We start from the raw sequence: 13,452 nt of genomic DNA, 5'->3' as shown, positions 1-13,452 counted from the left end.
GAAGAAAGTACACAAGGAACAACAATAAAAAGAAATGAATTAGGGTTGAGGGAAAGGAAGGATTAGTATGTCTGGACCTTAGGATAACTATCCCACCAGTAACTAGCAGCAAGTACTGTCACTAGGCTCCTCTCCCTTGTTTATTTTCTAAGACGGGAATCGGAAATTGGTTGTATCAATTTATACCAGTGATACTTTGACATTTTCTATTTCTGGAGTACACCCAACCTCTCAGGAAGGAATGCTAACACTCGCTCACACAGGTTGTCCGGTTAACAGGGTTTAAAACCTATCGACTGCACGGGGATCATTTAAGGATGCCCGTGACCTCTTCATCTCCAGATACGAATAGTATTTAAATTCCTAAAGTAGGGATTAAATTAAGTTGTCAACATGTATATGCTGAATGTAATACACCTCTCGGTGTATAAATCCCGTGACGCATTAATCCTTATTATTTACAATACAAAGAGAAGCACTGAGATGAATACATATGGGTAATATATATTACTGGGCACAAGCGAGTATAATTGACATAAGTAAAACATGGCATAATATAAGAAGGACTGTAGAAATGAATACACACAATAGATATAAACACAAAAGGGGCAGACGACCTTACAGGTATGGAGAAATAATGAGGGTAATTTCAATGCAGAACATGGTGTATGTCTGCCATGGCAACTTTCAACACGCAATTGTGAGGTAATATCTTCATCATCATTTTCTTGAGCTTAGCAACAGATTTTAATGCAAATTCTCCGATATTAAGTGGGCTGTGTGATGCAGACAAATATATTGTGAGTCTAGAGGAAAAGTTTTTGCAGTAAGAAGAGTAACCAAAACCTAAATCAACCTAGCCAAATCTAGATTAAGAGTTAAATTCTAGGTTAGATTAGGGTGGGTTAATTTTTTTGCAGTAACCAAAAAAAAAAAAAACTGATCACCAAAAGGTCCAAAATGCAATTGGTTCTTCTGAAAAACGTACTTAATATTAGAAAATTTACATATTAAGAAATTCCATGCTATAAACATTACCCGAAACTTACCATAATATAAACCGTGTAATTAAAAACAGGAATAGGCTAGATAATCTACTGTGCTACAGTGGTAGCAGTGATAGTAATAGTAGTAGTAGCAATGGTGGTGGTGGAGATAGTAGCTCCAGCAGTCAATCTCTACTCTCACCTTTCACTTTCAATATAACAGCTCATTTTCTATACCTCATGGGATGAGGATAATTACTTTGCTTTTACTTTAACAACGTTTCGTTCTGTATAGAGCTTTATCAACTCATGATAAAGTACATGACTATAAAGCTCAACACAGGGCGAAACATTGTCCAAATAAAAGCTTGTTCTTCAACATGTCTATTTTTGTTGGCAACACGCCATGTAGCTGGAGAAATGGAGAAAGTCTCCTACTACACTATCCTAAACTCAACTACCTAGACAGAAATAGTGGTAATCTGACTACTCCTTAACAGACTGTTTCTGTCATTCCCAAGCACATGTTATACTGGCCTTGGCTAATATATGAAAGATCATGTTTGTCTGGGTTAGGATATAAGTTAAATTTCGCTGGGCAACTTCAATTATTAGATTTTTTCACCTAACAGTAAATATGTTCCTGGATGTTAGTCGTAAGACGCATCCTGGGCAGAGCGAGAAGTATGGGGAAGTCTCTCATAAAGCAGTAAATATTTCACGAAATCGTAATAATCGGGTTCAAGATAGCGACCCAGGGTTGGCCACATACTTTGCATTTGGTTTGATCATCATGTGTCTGCCAGAGGTACTTGTAACCCAAGCGCAAGCCTGGCTACTACAACAGCATCAGTCTGTTCACATTGCAAGATGCTCTATAAACGTACTTATCAATATTCATGTTATCATAGTGGGTGATAGATCTACTGAGGCTTCTAACTACGTTCTGTAACAGTTTCATTATTTACTTCTCTCCTAATATTATTTATTCCTAGTGCAGACACACCAGTTATATTCTACACTTTCTTTTAAGATACCTTATTTGGCTAACTTTATCATGAAGGAATAACCCAGTGTGTGACGGAATCCATGACAATTGCACAGTATTTTGTCCCGGATTTTTGAGTATCTACACGTATATCTGGCTTCTCTAATGAATATGTTGTTAGAATTATGCAAACAAATCATCTCACCCGTTCTGTGATTTGATTACCAGCAAATACATTAAATATCAGCCCCAATAGTCGACGAACATTTAAGTATTTCATACCTAAGAGTTAGTCGAGTGTTGCGGGTGGCATCCTGGGGGATGGTAGTGTACCATAGATAGGGAGTAAGTTTCAAATGTGTTGAGTAAGGATGACAGCTTTTAGACTGCAAATTCGTATGAAAAATACATCATAAAGCGAATGTAAATAAATTACAATGGCGTCACATTTAACAATGATTGTAATAAAAACACCAAGACTGCTGTGTCTGTTGTGAGGCACTTAAATAACATATGACACTCAGTGTTGACCACTGTGGAGTGGCTGGTACTGGCCAGCCCGCATGTATAACACCAGTGATGATAACAGCTGCCTTCACACCCTCATCCTGCGCACTTGTACTCTTCTCACTGCACTTGTACTCACCTATTGTGATTGCATTGGTTTTGTCTTAGTTCCTGGCCTCCGCCTCTTAATCTTCTACGACCGGTTTTAAAAGCTTCGGGCCTCGGATCTTGAGACTGAAGAAGTACTCCACTGTGACTTATGGATACTACTAGTATACTAGTATGTTAATATTTCATGAAATGTTGATTTACGTTAAAATGTAATATCACCATGATGTCAGACATGTATGTGTTTAACCTATTACAAAACGCACGCACATATTTGATTGGGTATTTGGTCCACTGAGCTCACAGTGGCTCGGTAGGCAACGTGTTCACCTCACACACACAGAGGGTCAGGGTCAATACCCGTCACGAATGGAAACGTTGGGCACGTTTCCTTACACCTGCTGTCTCTGGTATCCTAGCAGTAAGTAGGTACCTTGGTGTTAGTCACCTTATACCTACTGTCCCTGGTAACCTAGCAGTAAGTAGGTACCTGGGTGTTAGTCGGCTGGTGTAGGTCGCATCCTGGGGAACAAGACTGAAGGGCCCCAATGTAAATAACACAGACAGTCCTCGATGACGCACTGACTTTCGTGGGTTATCATGGGTGGTTAACACTCCCCCGGGTTAAAAATCAGGACAAATCTTAAGCACAGTAGGGTGTAGCAAATAACTGGAGGATTGTGTGGCAAATTTCGATAAGCCACAGTTCTTCTGTTCCTGACATTATGTACCATTAACTACGCAGCTCGAGCATCATGACCACCGCCACCACCCAACAAAAAGTGTACCATAATAGGATAAATGAGCTTTATATCCAAGCAAAAAACGAGGGAGGAGAGACAAGGGGTGTTACATAAGGGAATGAGGTTTGCGTGGGGTGTAAGGGAGTTAGGGGTGTGAGTGTTGCATAACCGAGTGAGGTTTGAGTGTTGCATAAGGAAGAGAGAGTTTCAGTGTTGCATAACCGAGTGAGGTTTGTGGTTAGTGAGGGATCTGTATTGCATAAGTTAGTTTGAGTTGCACGAGGAGGAGGTTTGGTCTCTTAGTAACACTACCCGCATGTAAGCCACCCACAGCCCTGCCTCGTCTCCTCCCTTGCAATTTAGTTGTTTGAGCCCCTTATCCTCCGTGATTGTTTGATTTGTGTCGTCCTATTCTATGTAGCCTGGCCTTGGTGGAGTCTTCATAAGTTAATTGTCTCTTGGTCTGCAGGATTTCAAAGTCTTACCATAAGTGCTGGTGATAGTGTAGGCTGTGAAATGATATGGTGATACCGACATGATGTAGAAAAAGGCATGTACAATTCAGGATATTTATTAAAGGAAACGTTTCGCCACGAGTGGCTTTAGCTCATTAGGACTGAAGAAGCCACTCGTGGCGAAATGTTTCCCTTTAATAAATGTCCTGAACTGTACATAAGTGTCGTTTTCCAGTGCAGGCTGTGTTCAGGCTACTGGTGTCAAGGGTCTACGAAAACTAGTGATGGCTGTTTGCTTGTGATATGCCTGTAACCGATTTCAAGGGCTTGCCCAGCCTACCAGCCCGGCCTTGTCATGTGCCTGTTCAATCAGGTTGTTGCTGTTGTTAGCAGTCCGCTGGCCCACATAGCCCTTACAGCCTAGTTGATTTGGTGCAGGTCATGATCCAGTTTCCTACATTTGTTCAAGCAATATTTCTGATATCTGCTAGTAACAGGTAGAAGAGTCCTGGACCACGAATGTTGATACAGCGTTTTCGTATTGCGCCTATGATGCCCTTGCTTTTCACTGAATCTATTTACGCTTCCTCCCATATAACTCACTCCTATAAGTTAGGGTAGATTTGGGTCCTAGCCTTTCAATATGTTGTATATATTATCAGCTATCCCTCCTGTAGTTTAAATGCGTCATTACCTATATGCCGGTAGTAAATTATCTCTGTTATAATTACATAAAAGCCTGATAACATATTTACACTATCATATATTTATTATAGGAAAGGAAAATGTTATGTAGATGTTTACATTAGATGGATTCCCAGTCCCCACCTATGTGTACTGGTGTATCCTTTTGTTTTTGATATGTCTGGGAATGTTTTTAAGAGACTGGTTAAAGATTGTTGCAATAGCGATATCAACAGGCTTAAAACTTTTTTACTTTAACTCACCGCAAGTTAATTCCTTGATGGCATGAGTTGATAACAGGATTTTTAAATAAGACGGGAAGTGTTGAAAAAATCGGAAATGCCCTACGGTGAGCTCCATTATTTCCAGAATTGTGTGTTTAGCGAACCACCTCAACGGAGATCATGCCAAATTTCTTGTATTGGAGTACGATACTGTGGTTATATATCCTAGTTATATATTTCTGAATTAACTAAGCCTCGTTCGGTTCAGACAACACCGGCGAGTAATGGCAAGAAAACTGCCTTGGAAACTGTTTATTGATAAGAAATTCAGATTAGATAAACGGTATGAAGTTTGAATTCACGTGTTGTCCTATCCAGTTTGTGATTCACATGTGGAGGGGAAGTACTCAGTACCTCCAGAACATCTTAGTTCCTACAATCAGTTGTACTCAAAATACTGTAGTCATTACACCAGTGTCCTAAGGAGGATTTGTATTTTTTTGTGTGTTCATATTTTCGCGTTGTCATAGAGGAACAATGATGTTCAAGGCGATTTCATCCATAAAAGTGAAGGTTGAGTTGAAACCAGTAGTGGACAATTTGGTCTTCCGCCTACACTACCGATATACTTACACAATATATATGGTCTCCATGCTGCTATGTACGATATATGATATTATAGGTAAGTGCTGTTATACATAGCTAATAAATGTATTCTGCTTTCATAATTTGGTGAAGCACAAAACCTGTGCGAGTCATTCGACACTTCACAAGGAGTGATGAAGGATCAGTTGTCCCCTATTCGCGGCCGGGGTCTCGGACCAGCTAGGCTGCTTTGTATACTATTATATGTATAAGTACTGCTATACATACATAATGCACACTTGAACATATAATGGTTATAATTATTATAATAAATTTTAAAGAGGTGGAGGGGTAAGCCAGTGGAAGGTCTCGGTTGACCAAAAGCTCCAGCTGTGGGTCATAAATATGACTGAGAACCACATCAGGAAACACTTGCCCAGTTTCCTGGCAAACTTTACCTAACCTATAATATACACTGCTCTAAACAATCAATAATGCTGTATGTTAAGTATAACTTTACCTATAATTCCTAGTATTTTTTACAATTATCTTACCAATAACGCTTCTGTTCTTCAGTGTTGAGTTCCAAATGCTCTTTTTTTTTACACAATATTATTCTTATTATTAGAATCTTTACTGAGAAATTCCCATTTTGGCATTATTTTAATCGAATTTTACTCATGATTATTTTGCCAGGTTTCAACCTATCGACTGCATGAGGGTAATTAAGGCTGCATTTCACCTGGACACCAATCATGAATATTTTAATCCCTAAAGTAATAATTAGAGTATAAACTTCTGACCTAGTATATACTGTACATCCAAATACGGCACATCCACGTGCTCCAAGTATGACCAGTATCTGTGGTTTGTGCCTCTGGCCATTCATATATTGTTTATCTGGTGTTTTAAATTTAGCTGAGGGAAATGCGTCAACTTTCTTCAAATACATACTTACAAAAGCCGGGTCCAGACTCCCTCCCCCCCCCTCCAAAAAATAAAGTTATATCAAATTTTATGAGAGTTAATGTAATGCATAAATATGAGCAAAATTAAGTTGGTGTTACTTTAAAAAAAAATTCTAATTAAACAAATTGCATAAGTTTAGATAACATGGAAAGAAGGAGAGAGAGAATCTTCAGGTGACACGAAAATCCTAACCCAGCAGTGTACTTACACTGAAATATTTGTAGTTCTTAGTTCGTACGTATACACAGTGGTGTGTGACGCTCACTGTATATTCTCCGAATTTAATTCATATTTTTGTGTTTAAAGTTTTTTTTAACTGATGGTAAACAGGCGAGATGAAGCCTTAGTAAGTACCGGGATATCTCCATTTTTTTATTCAGTACTACTGTATAATTTGTATTGAGTATTCTGATGATAATACTAGTGCCTTCAGCTCACAACTGGTGGTAGAAACGTTAGGTATATATTTCCTTGTTACCCCTGTTCACCTAGCAGTAAGCAGGTATCCGGGTGTTAGCTGACTTGTGGGTGGCATCCCAGGGTGGATGTCAGTATACCTTAAATAGGTCTGGGCTCTGAAATGAGCTGAGGTACGATAACAATTCATAGCCTGTAAACTTAACTACGTAAATAAAAAAGTGCTAAACTAGTAAGGGTCACAAAAACAACAAACACTGACCAGTGCACAAATGCACTTACGTAGAAATGCTAAAACAGATTAGATACTATATATTTCGGCCTCACACTAAGGCCCTCTTCAATAAACTGACTATTGAAGAAGGTTTTAATGTGAGACGAAATTATGCAGTACTAAAGTCAGTACCTGACCAGCCGGGCTGTGGCTCATACGTCGGTTTGCGTGTGGCCAACAGTAACGACCTGGTTGATCAGGCGCTGATCCACCGCGAGGGCGTTGATCTTCCGGAACACCCTCCAGGTATACTCCTTTCACTTTTTTATTTTATTGCCTCTGTAGATTTACACAAATAATCCGCATATAGGAGACAGGAGCTTACAACGACGTTTCGGTTATACTGGACCATTTACAAAGTCACACTAACAGAAAAGAGTGAGGCAGCCAGTATATATAAACAGGAGGGACAAGTACGGAGACAAGAGAAAGTTGTTTTTACTCTCCTAAAAAAATAACTGAGTAAAGACACAGTTAAGTCTCAGAGCTACTGTTTACACACAGGAGACAAAATCAGCTGTATGACTGGAATAGACTCTGATGCCTACAACGATGTGGTCAGTAACTTCTGCTTTATCATGGGCACATTCACGGTGGATCGCTTGCATGGAGTCAAGATTGGTGCCGAAGCTCCACACCCGGGCGTTGGGCCACAACAACCAGGTGACAACGTTACTTTTCACACGTACTACCAGTGGGTTCCCTTCGTTCTCTTTATTCAGGTAACTGGTCTTTTTTTCTTTTTTGCTCTTATTCAAATATACTATTAAGTGTATGATATGAAATATATGAACCCTTTGATATGTTGTACTACTGTATTTATGTTTGTGCCTTTTAAACAAATAATCCCTGACCTAATTATATATATATATATATATATATATATATATATATATATATATATATATATATAAATGAGAGTATTTATGAGCAGTTTGATCACAATTCACTTATATTCTGAGTATATCTTTCTAGATGTATATGCATTGACGGCAACAGTGTGTGTACACTTAGAGGGATGTAAGTCTCAAGATATATACACTCACGGTTTGCTTTAATCTCGATAGGCTCATATTTTGGATTATGGTATTCTTGGTTGGTGGTGAACAGGTGGCATGCAGCTTTAATGACCCTCGTGTGTCAATAGGCTATAGACTCAATTAACCAGCCATGATGAAAGAGAATATAATTCCAAGGGCTTGAAATATGACCAGACTGCATCTCAGTGTTGTATATTTATAAGATGGGATATAAAGTTTCTTTGTTTGAAGTGGATTTTCTGGGTATATTCAGGGAGTGATGTTCTACGCTCCTCACTGGCTGTGGAAGAGCAGGGAGGGCGGCCTTTTCAAGCAGGTTATACAAGATCTCTCCATTCGTGATTACCTGGGCTCAGACCTCAGGAATTACTTTGGTCGGGAAGAAAGGTAAGTACAGAGCTCCTAGTCATTCAAACTTCTGCCTCCAACGTTAGCCGCTGTCATCTTGAAGAAATGACTGTTCAGCCGGAGAGTGGCTTCCGTCCACAGTAAAAACTGTCAAGTTAAGCAAATTCTTTGATAGGTTAGATTAATTACATTATTTTATATTACGTAAATCTTTAGTTAATAGGCTGGTTTTCCTTGGAGGGAAGGGGGAGTGAATCTTTGGATGCTTTGAAACGATTGCTCATGTGTAATATATTCAAGAGGCGTTTTGCTCCCATACTATTTTCTCCAGTAATGGACAAATACTGATTTATGTTTAAGGTACGCTGCGCTTTCTAAATACATCTACCACCACATGGACAATCATAGGGACTGGGCCTATTCCTTCTTCTTCTGTGAGTTCCTCAACCTTGGCGTGGTGATAGGCACTTTATTCCTCACTGACTGGTTCCTGGGTGACGAGTTCCTAGCATATGGCGTCAAGGTAAGTAACCTGCATACCATCTGCAAGTGTCGCAAATAACACTTAAAATGAAAACTTGTCTGCAATACTCTTGAGAAATAATTGACTGTAATCCTTATGAAAGAGTATTACAGCAATATATCTAACCCCTCATGTGGTATTACAACTATATAACCTACATACATGATTATTACAGAACCACTCTTAACATTATTCAAGCTATGTAATCCCTCATATAAGAGAATTATTGCCATTTAACACCTCATGCAAGAGAATTACGGCTATGTAACACCTCATGCAAGAGAATTACGGCTATGTACTCCGTATTATCTGAGTAAATAGACACTTAATAAAGTGAAGTCTTTATTGGTACAACGTTTCATCCACGAGTGGATTTTATCAGGTACACGATAAAATGATAAAGCCCACTCATGGGTGAAACATTGTATCAATAAAACCCATTACTGCACTGTCTTTATCAATTACCTAATTGCAAAAGGGTTTTACAGTAATTAAACTCCCCTCAATTAAAGACATTACAGCTGTCTATCCCCCTCATGTGAAGGTTTTATGGCAAACTATTTAAGATTATTTTATTTCCTGGTCCAGGTGTTTGGGATGATTGGGATGGACCCAGAGAACAGGACAGACCCGATGTCATACGTCTTCCCCAGGATGGTTAAGTGTACCTTCAAGAGCTTCGGTGCCTCAGGAACCATACAAGTGAGAGATGTTATGTGCCTCATCGCTACTAACATCATCAACGAGAAGGTACAGTAACTGCATATTATGGTTGGTTGAAGGGGTTTAAAGCCTATCGAGTGCACGAGGGTTAAGGTTGCACGCAACCTTTCACCTCCTAAAATGGGGATTAAAGTAAATTCTCACAATATTTATTATATAAGCTTAAAGAAATACACCTCCCAGTGTATATATCCTGTGGTCGTTGCATTTGTGGAATTACCTGAACATTCGCTCTGGAAAACTTTAAGATAGTTTACATATAATTTTGATATTGTATATTTTTTTTTTCAACAAGTCGGCCGCCTCCCACCGAGGCAGGGTGACCCGAAAAGAAAATACTTTCATCATCATTCATCACTTTCACCTCACACATAGTCACTATTCATTAATAACATTCATTTCGTTGGTTCTATATACATTTCGTTTAATTTTCACCAAACGTAATCAAGCAGTGCAACCTTACTAAAATTAAAGCAATATTATGTAACAAAAAAATACTTAACCTACTTAGAATTTGAATAAATATATTTAACCTTTTTTTTGTCTACTAATCGGAATTATTATGCGACTTGGAGATTAAAGTTAGGAAACAGTTTGCACGCAATAGTTCAGTATAAGAATTCGTGAAATGGGGTAATTCGTTCCAGAAAATAACTACAGAATAAACAAAGAAAAAGAGAACCAAAATAGGCTACCTGTTTTTAAATTAGCAACAGAAACAGTAGCTGTAAGAAAATATTACTTCAAGTTACTAGTTTGTGATCAAATATGATGATGAGAAGCATTACTCGCAAGTTCCTGAGAGCAGTAACTGATAAAATAGCGGTAGGTTGAGGCCAGGTAGGTTCTCTGGGACGGGTCCAACCCGGGTCGTCTCCCTGCCCTGGCCCGGCATGTGGAAAGAAAGGTATTAAACACTAAACACTGTACGCGAATGCCATACTGTTGATTCCTTGATTGCAATGATGTTTTGTGTTTCATTATTATGGCTATATTAATTATATTACTGCCACGGATCTTAGCATTATCACCTTTTGCCGTTATCTTGATCACCTCTTATGCTGAAGAAATGCACCTGATGTTACTTGAAGTACAGATTGCATAATCATTACTGCACCTGTTGTTGCTGTCTTTAATGCTACATCATCAACATTAAGTTTCAAAGGGGGAAAAAAAGTCCCCCAAACTATTGCTCCCGTGAGGATGCATCTGGGTATGTGTTGATCTGATACACACCGAGACACTACAAAAAAAGGGGAGTACTGCTTATTTAGGCTATATACTGAGGCCCTCTTTAACAAACGTTTGCTGAAGATGGCCTTATTGTGAGGTTGAAATATACAGTACTCTTCTAGTTTATTGTCTCTTACGTGGATTTTTTATGCCATAAACCTTTGATAATTACGCTTGTATTTTGATTTTGTTTACCTCTCAGATCTTCGTCTTCCTGTGGGTGTGGCTGGTGTTACTGACGACTGTTACCTCTATATACCTGGCTTACCGTCTCCTCCTCATCTTCGTTCCCTACTTAAGACGCCTCCGCCTTCAGGTACAGTTACTCCTCATAGTCACCTTAAGATTCTCTTTCCCAGTGTAAAAACCTAACCAAAGTTATATAGTATATATTGACAGATTGGGAAAACTATGATGCCTTATATTACATGATTTCTTTAGCAAGGTTAGGTTAGTTATGATACAGAATTAAATTATTGTGTATCAGCTTCTCGTTTAATGTATTACCAACACAGCTTTGACCTGACCGAACCTTATGTAAGCTAACCTCACCTGTTAGGCTGGTCCTACTTACACCCACTCATGTCATAGACTTCTCTTGCCTAACCTTACTTAACATCATGTGACCTAATCTGTTCTAATCTAACATGAAAACCAAACCATTGCAGATGCTGGTGAAGACAGAGATGAAGCATGATGTTGCTACAGTGATGAAGCAAGCCTCTCTCAGTGACTGGTTCCTCATATACAACCTGGGCATGAATATGGAGATGAGTGTTTTCAGCGAGTTCATACATTACTTTGCTAGAGAACTCTCGAACTCTACCGACACTCTGCCTGTTGATGAGAAGGAGAGTATGAACTTGTGAGATGATCAAAGGCTTAGGAAATATAAGATGAAAATAAGATTTGCAGTAGGATTACTGTAGTGTAGGTTAAAAAGACAAAACTGCGGCAGGCCTAGTGTAGTAAAGGCTGAACAGGAAAAACACAATGATAAGCCTACTGAAATAGAAGTTGAAAAGAAATGTAAAACCTAGCTGGGGTCGGCCAGTGGATACTTAACCACTAAACGAGCTATCATATGGTTATGACCAATTAGGACTATTAATTCCTGACGATTCGTCAGGAATTAACTCAGTGGGTTATTCGTCAGTGACGAATAACCCACCATCATTAGAGCTTTAATCCTTATTTTAGGGTTAAAAGTATTATTATTGGTGGTGTAAATGTGCAATGTAGCCTTAGTGACCCTCGTATAGTCAATAAGCTTTCAACCTAACCATTAACCCAAAGTTTAATTAACCAATCTCAGCGCCTGGGAAATGAGTAGTAATCAGGTTTGATCCAGGTAAAAGGAGGTTAGTCCCAATTGCTTGGATCAAGGATCCTTTACCGACATTAAGGCTTTTTCTTTCTTTGAAGGACCAATGGAGTTGGAAAACTGAAATAACATGAACACTAACACTAATATGGTAACCTGAAAAGGATGACCACAAAAAAATTCAGTCGAGGTGAAACTAGATTAAAATGATACTGGATGAACTCCGGTTACGGCCAAATTTATATTAATAAGCAATGACTGTAACACCCCAGGTACCATTATTATTATAATCAGAAAGAGGCGCTAAACCACAAGGGTTATACAGCCACCCTGTCTATGTTCTAGACAATCTTCATGCCTAGTTTGAACAAATTCAAATCACGGTCTTGAAGAGACTAGTAGATTCGAAGCTCATCAAAGTACATATTATATTGTAGATGTCGCTAAATAATCATAATTTCTGAAAGGAAAATGGTAGCTTTTAGATATCAGTAACGTTCGAATAACACGGTTTACTGTTCGAGACCCCTCAAGGGAGGTTCCTTGACGCTGGTGAGGGGCTCTTGATCTAGGGAATTGGATTTGTGCTCCGGTTCCCTGAATTGAGCCTGAATACCTTCTATCCCCCCCCACATGCGCTGTATAATCCTACGGGTTTAGCGCTCCCCCATGATTATACTAATATTGTTAGAGAATGTATGTAGTGATGAAATGGGTTTTCTTTATACAAGTGTGTTCAGTTATGTTCACATAGTTATTATGGGAAGTTACTTATACTAAGGATGTGCTACGTTTATATACACTATCACACGTATATTTATTTGTAATCACTGAAAAGCTTCCATATTTTGAAATATTTATCATTTGTCAGTGCAGTTTATCAGTGTAATGGCTTTGAGTAAGGCATTTCGCAAATGTGGAAAAGTATATTGTACACTACACACGGGCCATCGACATGGATTGGTTGGGACGTGTCAGTTAGACTAAGTCCCAGAGGTACACATACGCTTCTAAGTTTGAAGCCGCTCAGATGTTGCATTCTTAAGGTATCGGCACCGCATATAGCTTCATAACTAGGCAAAGGTTGGTCAAGTGGATGGGTGGGAATGGTTGGTTTTGAGGAGGACCTGCCTTGTATGGGCCAGTACTCCTATGTTCTTATAATACAACATATTGTTACATAATACATTACATAAATATAATACACATTTCTGTATAATATATAAGTATAACTCCACGGCTCACCATGCGAGTGGTAATGTCGCCAGAAACAAATCTAATGGGTTCATATATTTATGGTTAATAAACTTTTTGTACAAAT

The 13,452-nt window shown here is 38.8% G+C and overlaps 1 protein-coding gene across 1 annotated transcript; it reads left to right on the top strand.

Annotated features, from left to right (window-relative positions):
• Window positions 1–5,064: 5,064 nt before the first annotated feature.
• On the top strand, window positions 5,065–13,452 carry LOC128690209 (innexin inx2). The gene is made up of 7 exons (XM_053778774.2): window positions 5,065–5,377; window positions 7,445–7,662; window positions 8,234–8,367; window positions 8,689–8,851; window positions 9,440–9,601; window positions 11,010–11,123; window positions 11,476–13,452. The coding sequence occupies exons 1-7, from the start codon at window positions 5,233–5,235 to the stop codon at window positions 11,674–11,676; spliced, it is 1,137 nt and encodes a 378-aa protein (XP_053634749.1). The 5' UTR covers window positions 5,065–5,232; the 3' UTR covers window positions 11,677–13,452.

The sequence above is a fragment of the Cherax quadricarinatus genome, chromosome 32 (genome assembly GCF_038502225.1).
Source record: "Cherax quadricarinatus isolate ZL_2023a chromosome 32, ASM3850222v1, whole genome shotgun sequence".
Lineage (NCBI taxonomy): Eukaryota > Metazoa > Arthropoda > Malacostraca > Decapoda > Parastacidae > Cherax > Cherax quadricarinatus.
Note: the sequence above shows the minus strand (reverse complement) of the source record. Positions and strands in the feature narration are given on the sequence as shown.

Coding starts and splice junctions, on each gene's coding strand:
- LOC128690209 (XM_053778774.2), top strand. CDS start 5,233: ATGATGTTCAAGGCGATTTCATCCATAAAAGTGAAGGTTGAGTTGAAA. Junction 5,378..7,444: donor TACGATATATGATATTATAG/GTAAGTGCTGTT, acceptor GTTTACACACAG/GAGACAAAATCAGCTGTATG. Junction 7,663..8,233: donor CCTTCGTTCTCTTTATTCAG/GTAACTGGTCTT, acceptor GGGTATATTCAG/GGAGTGATGTTCTACGCTCC.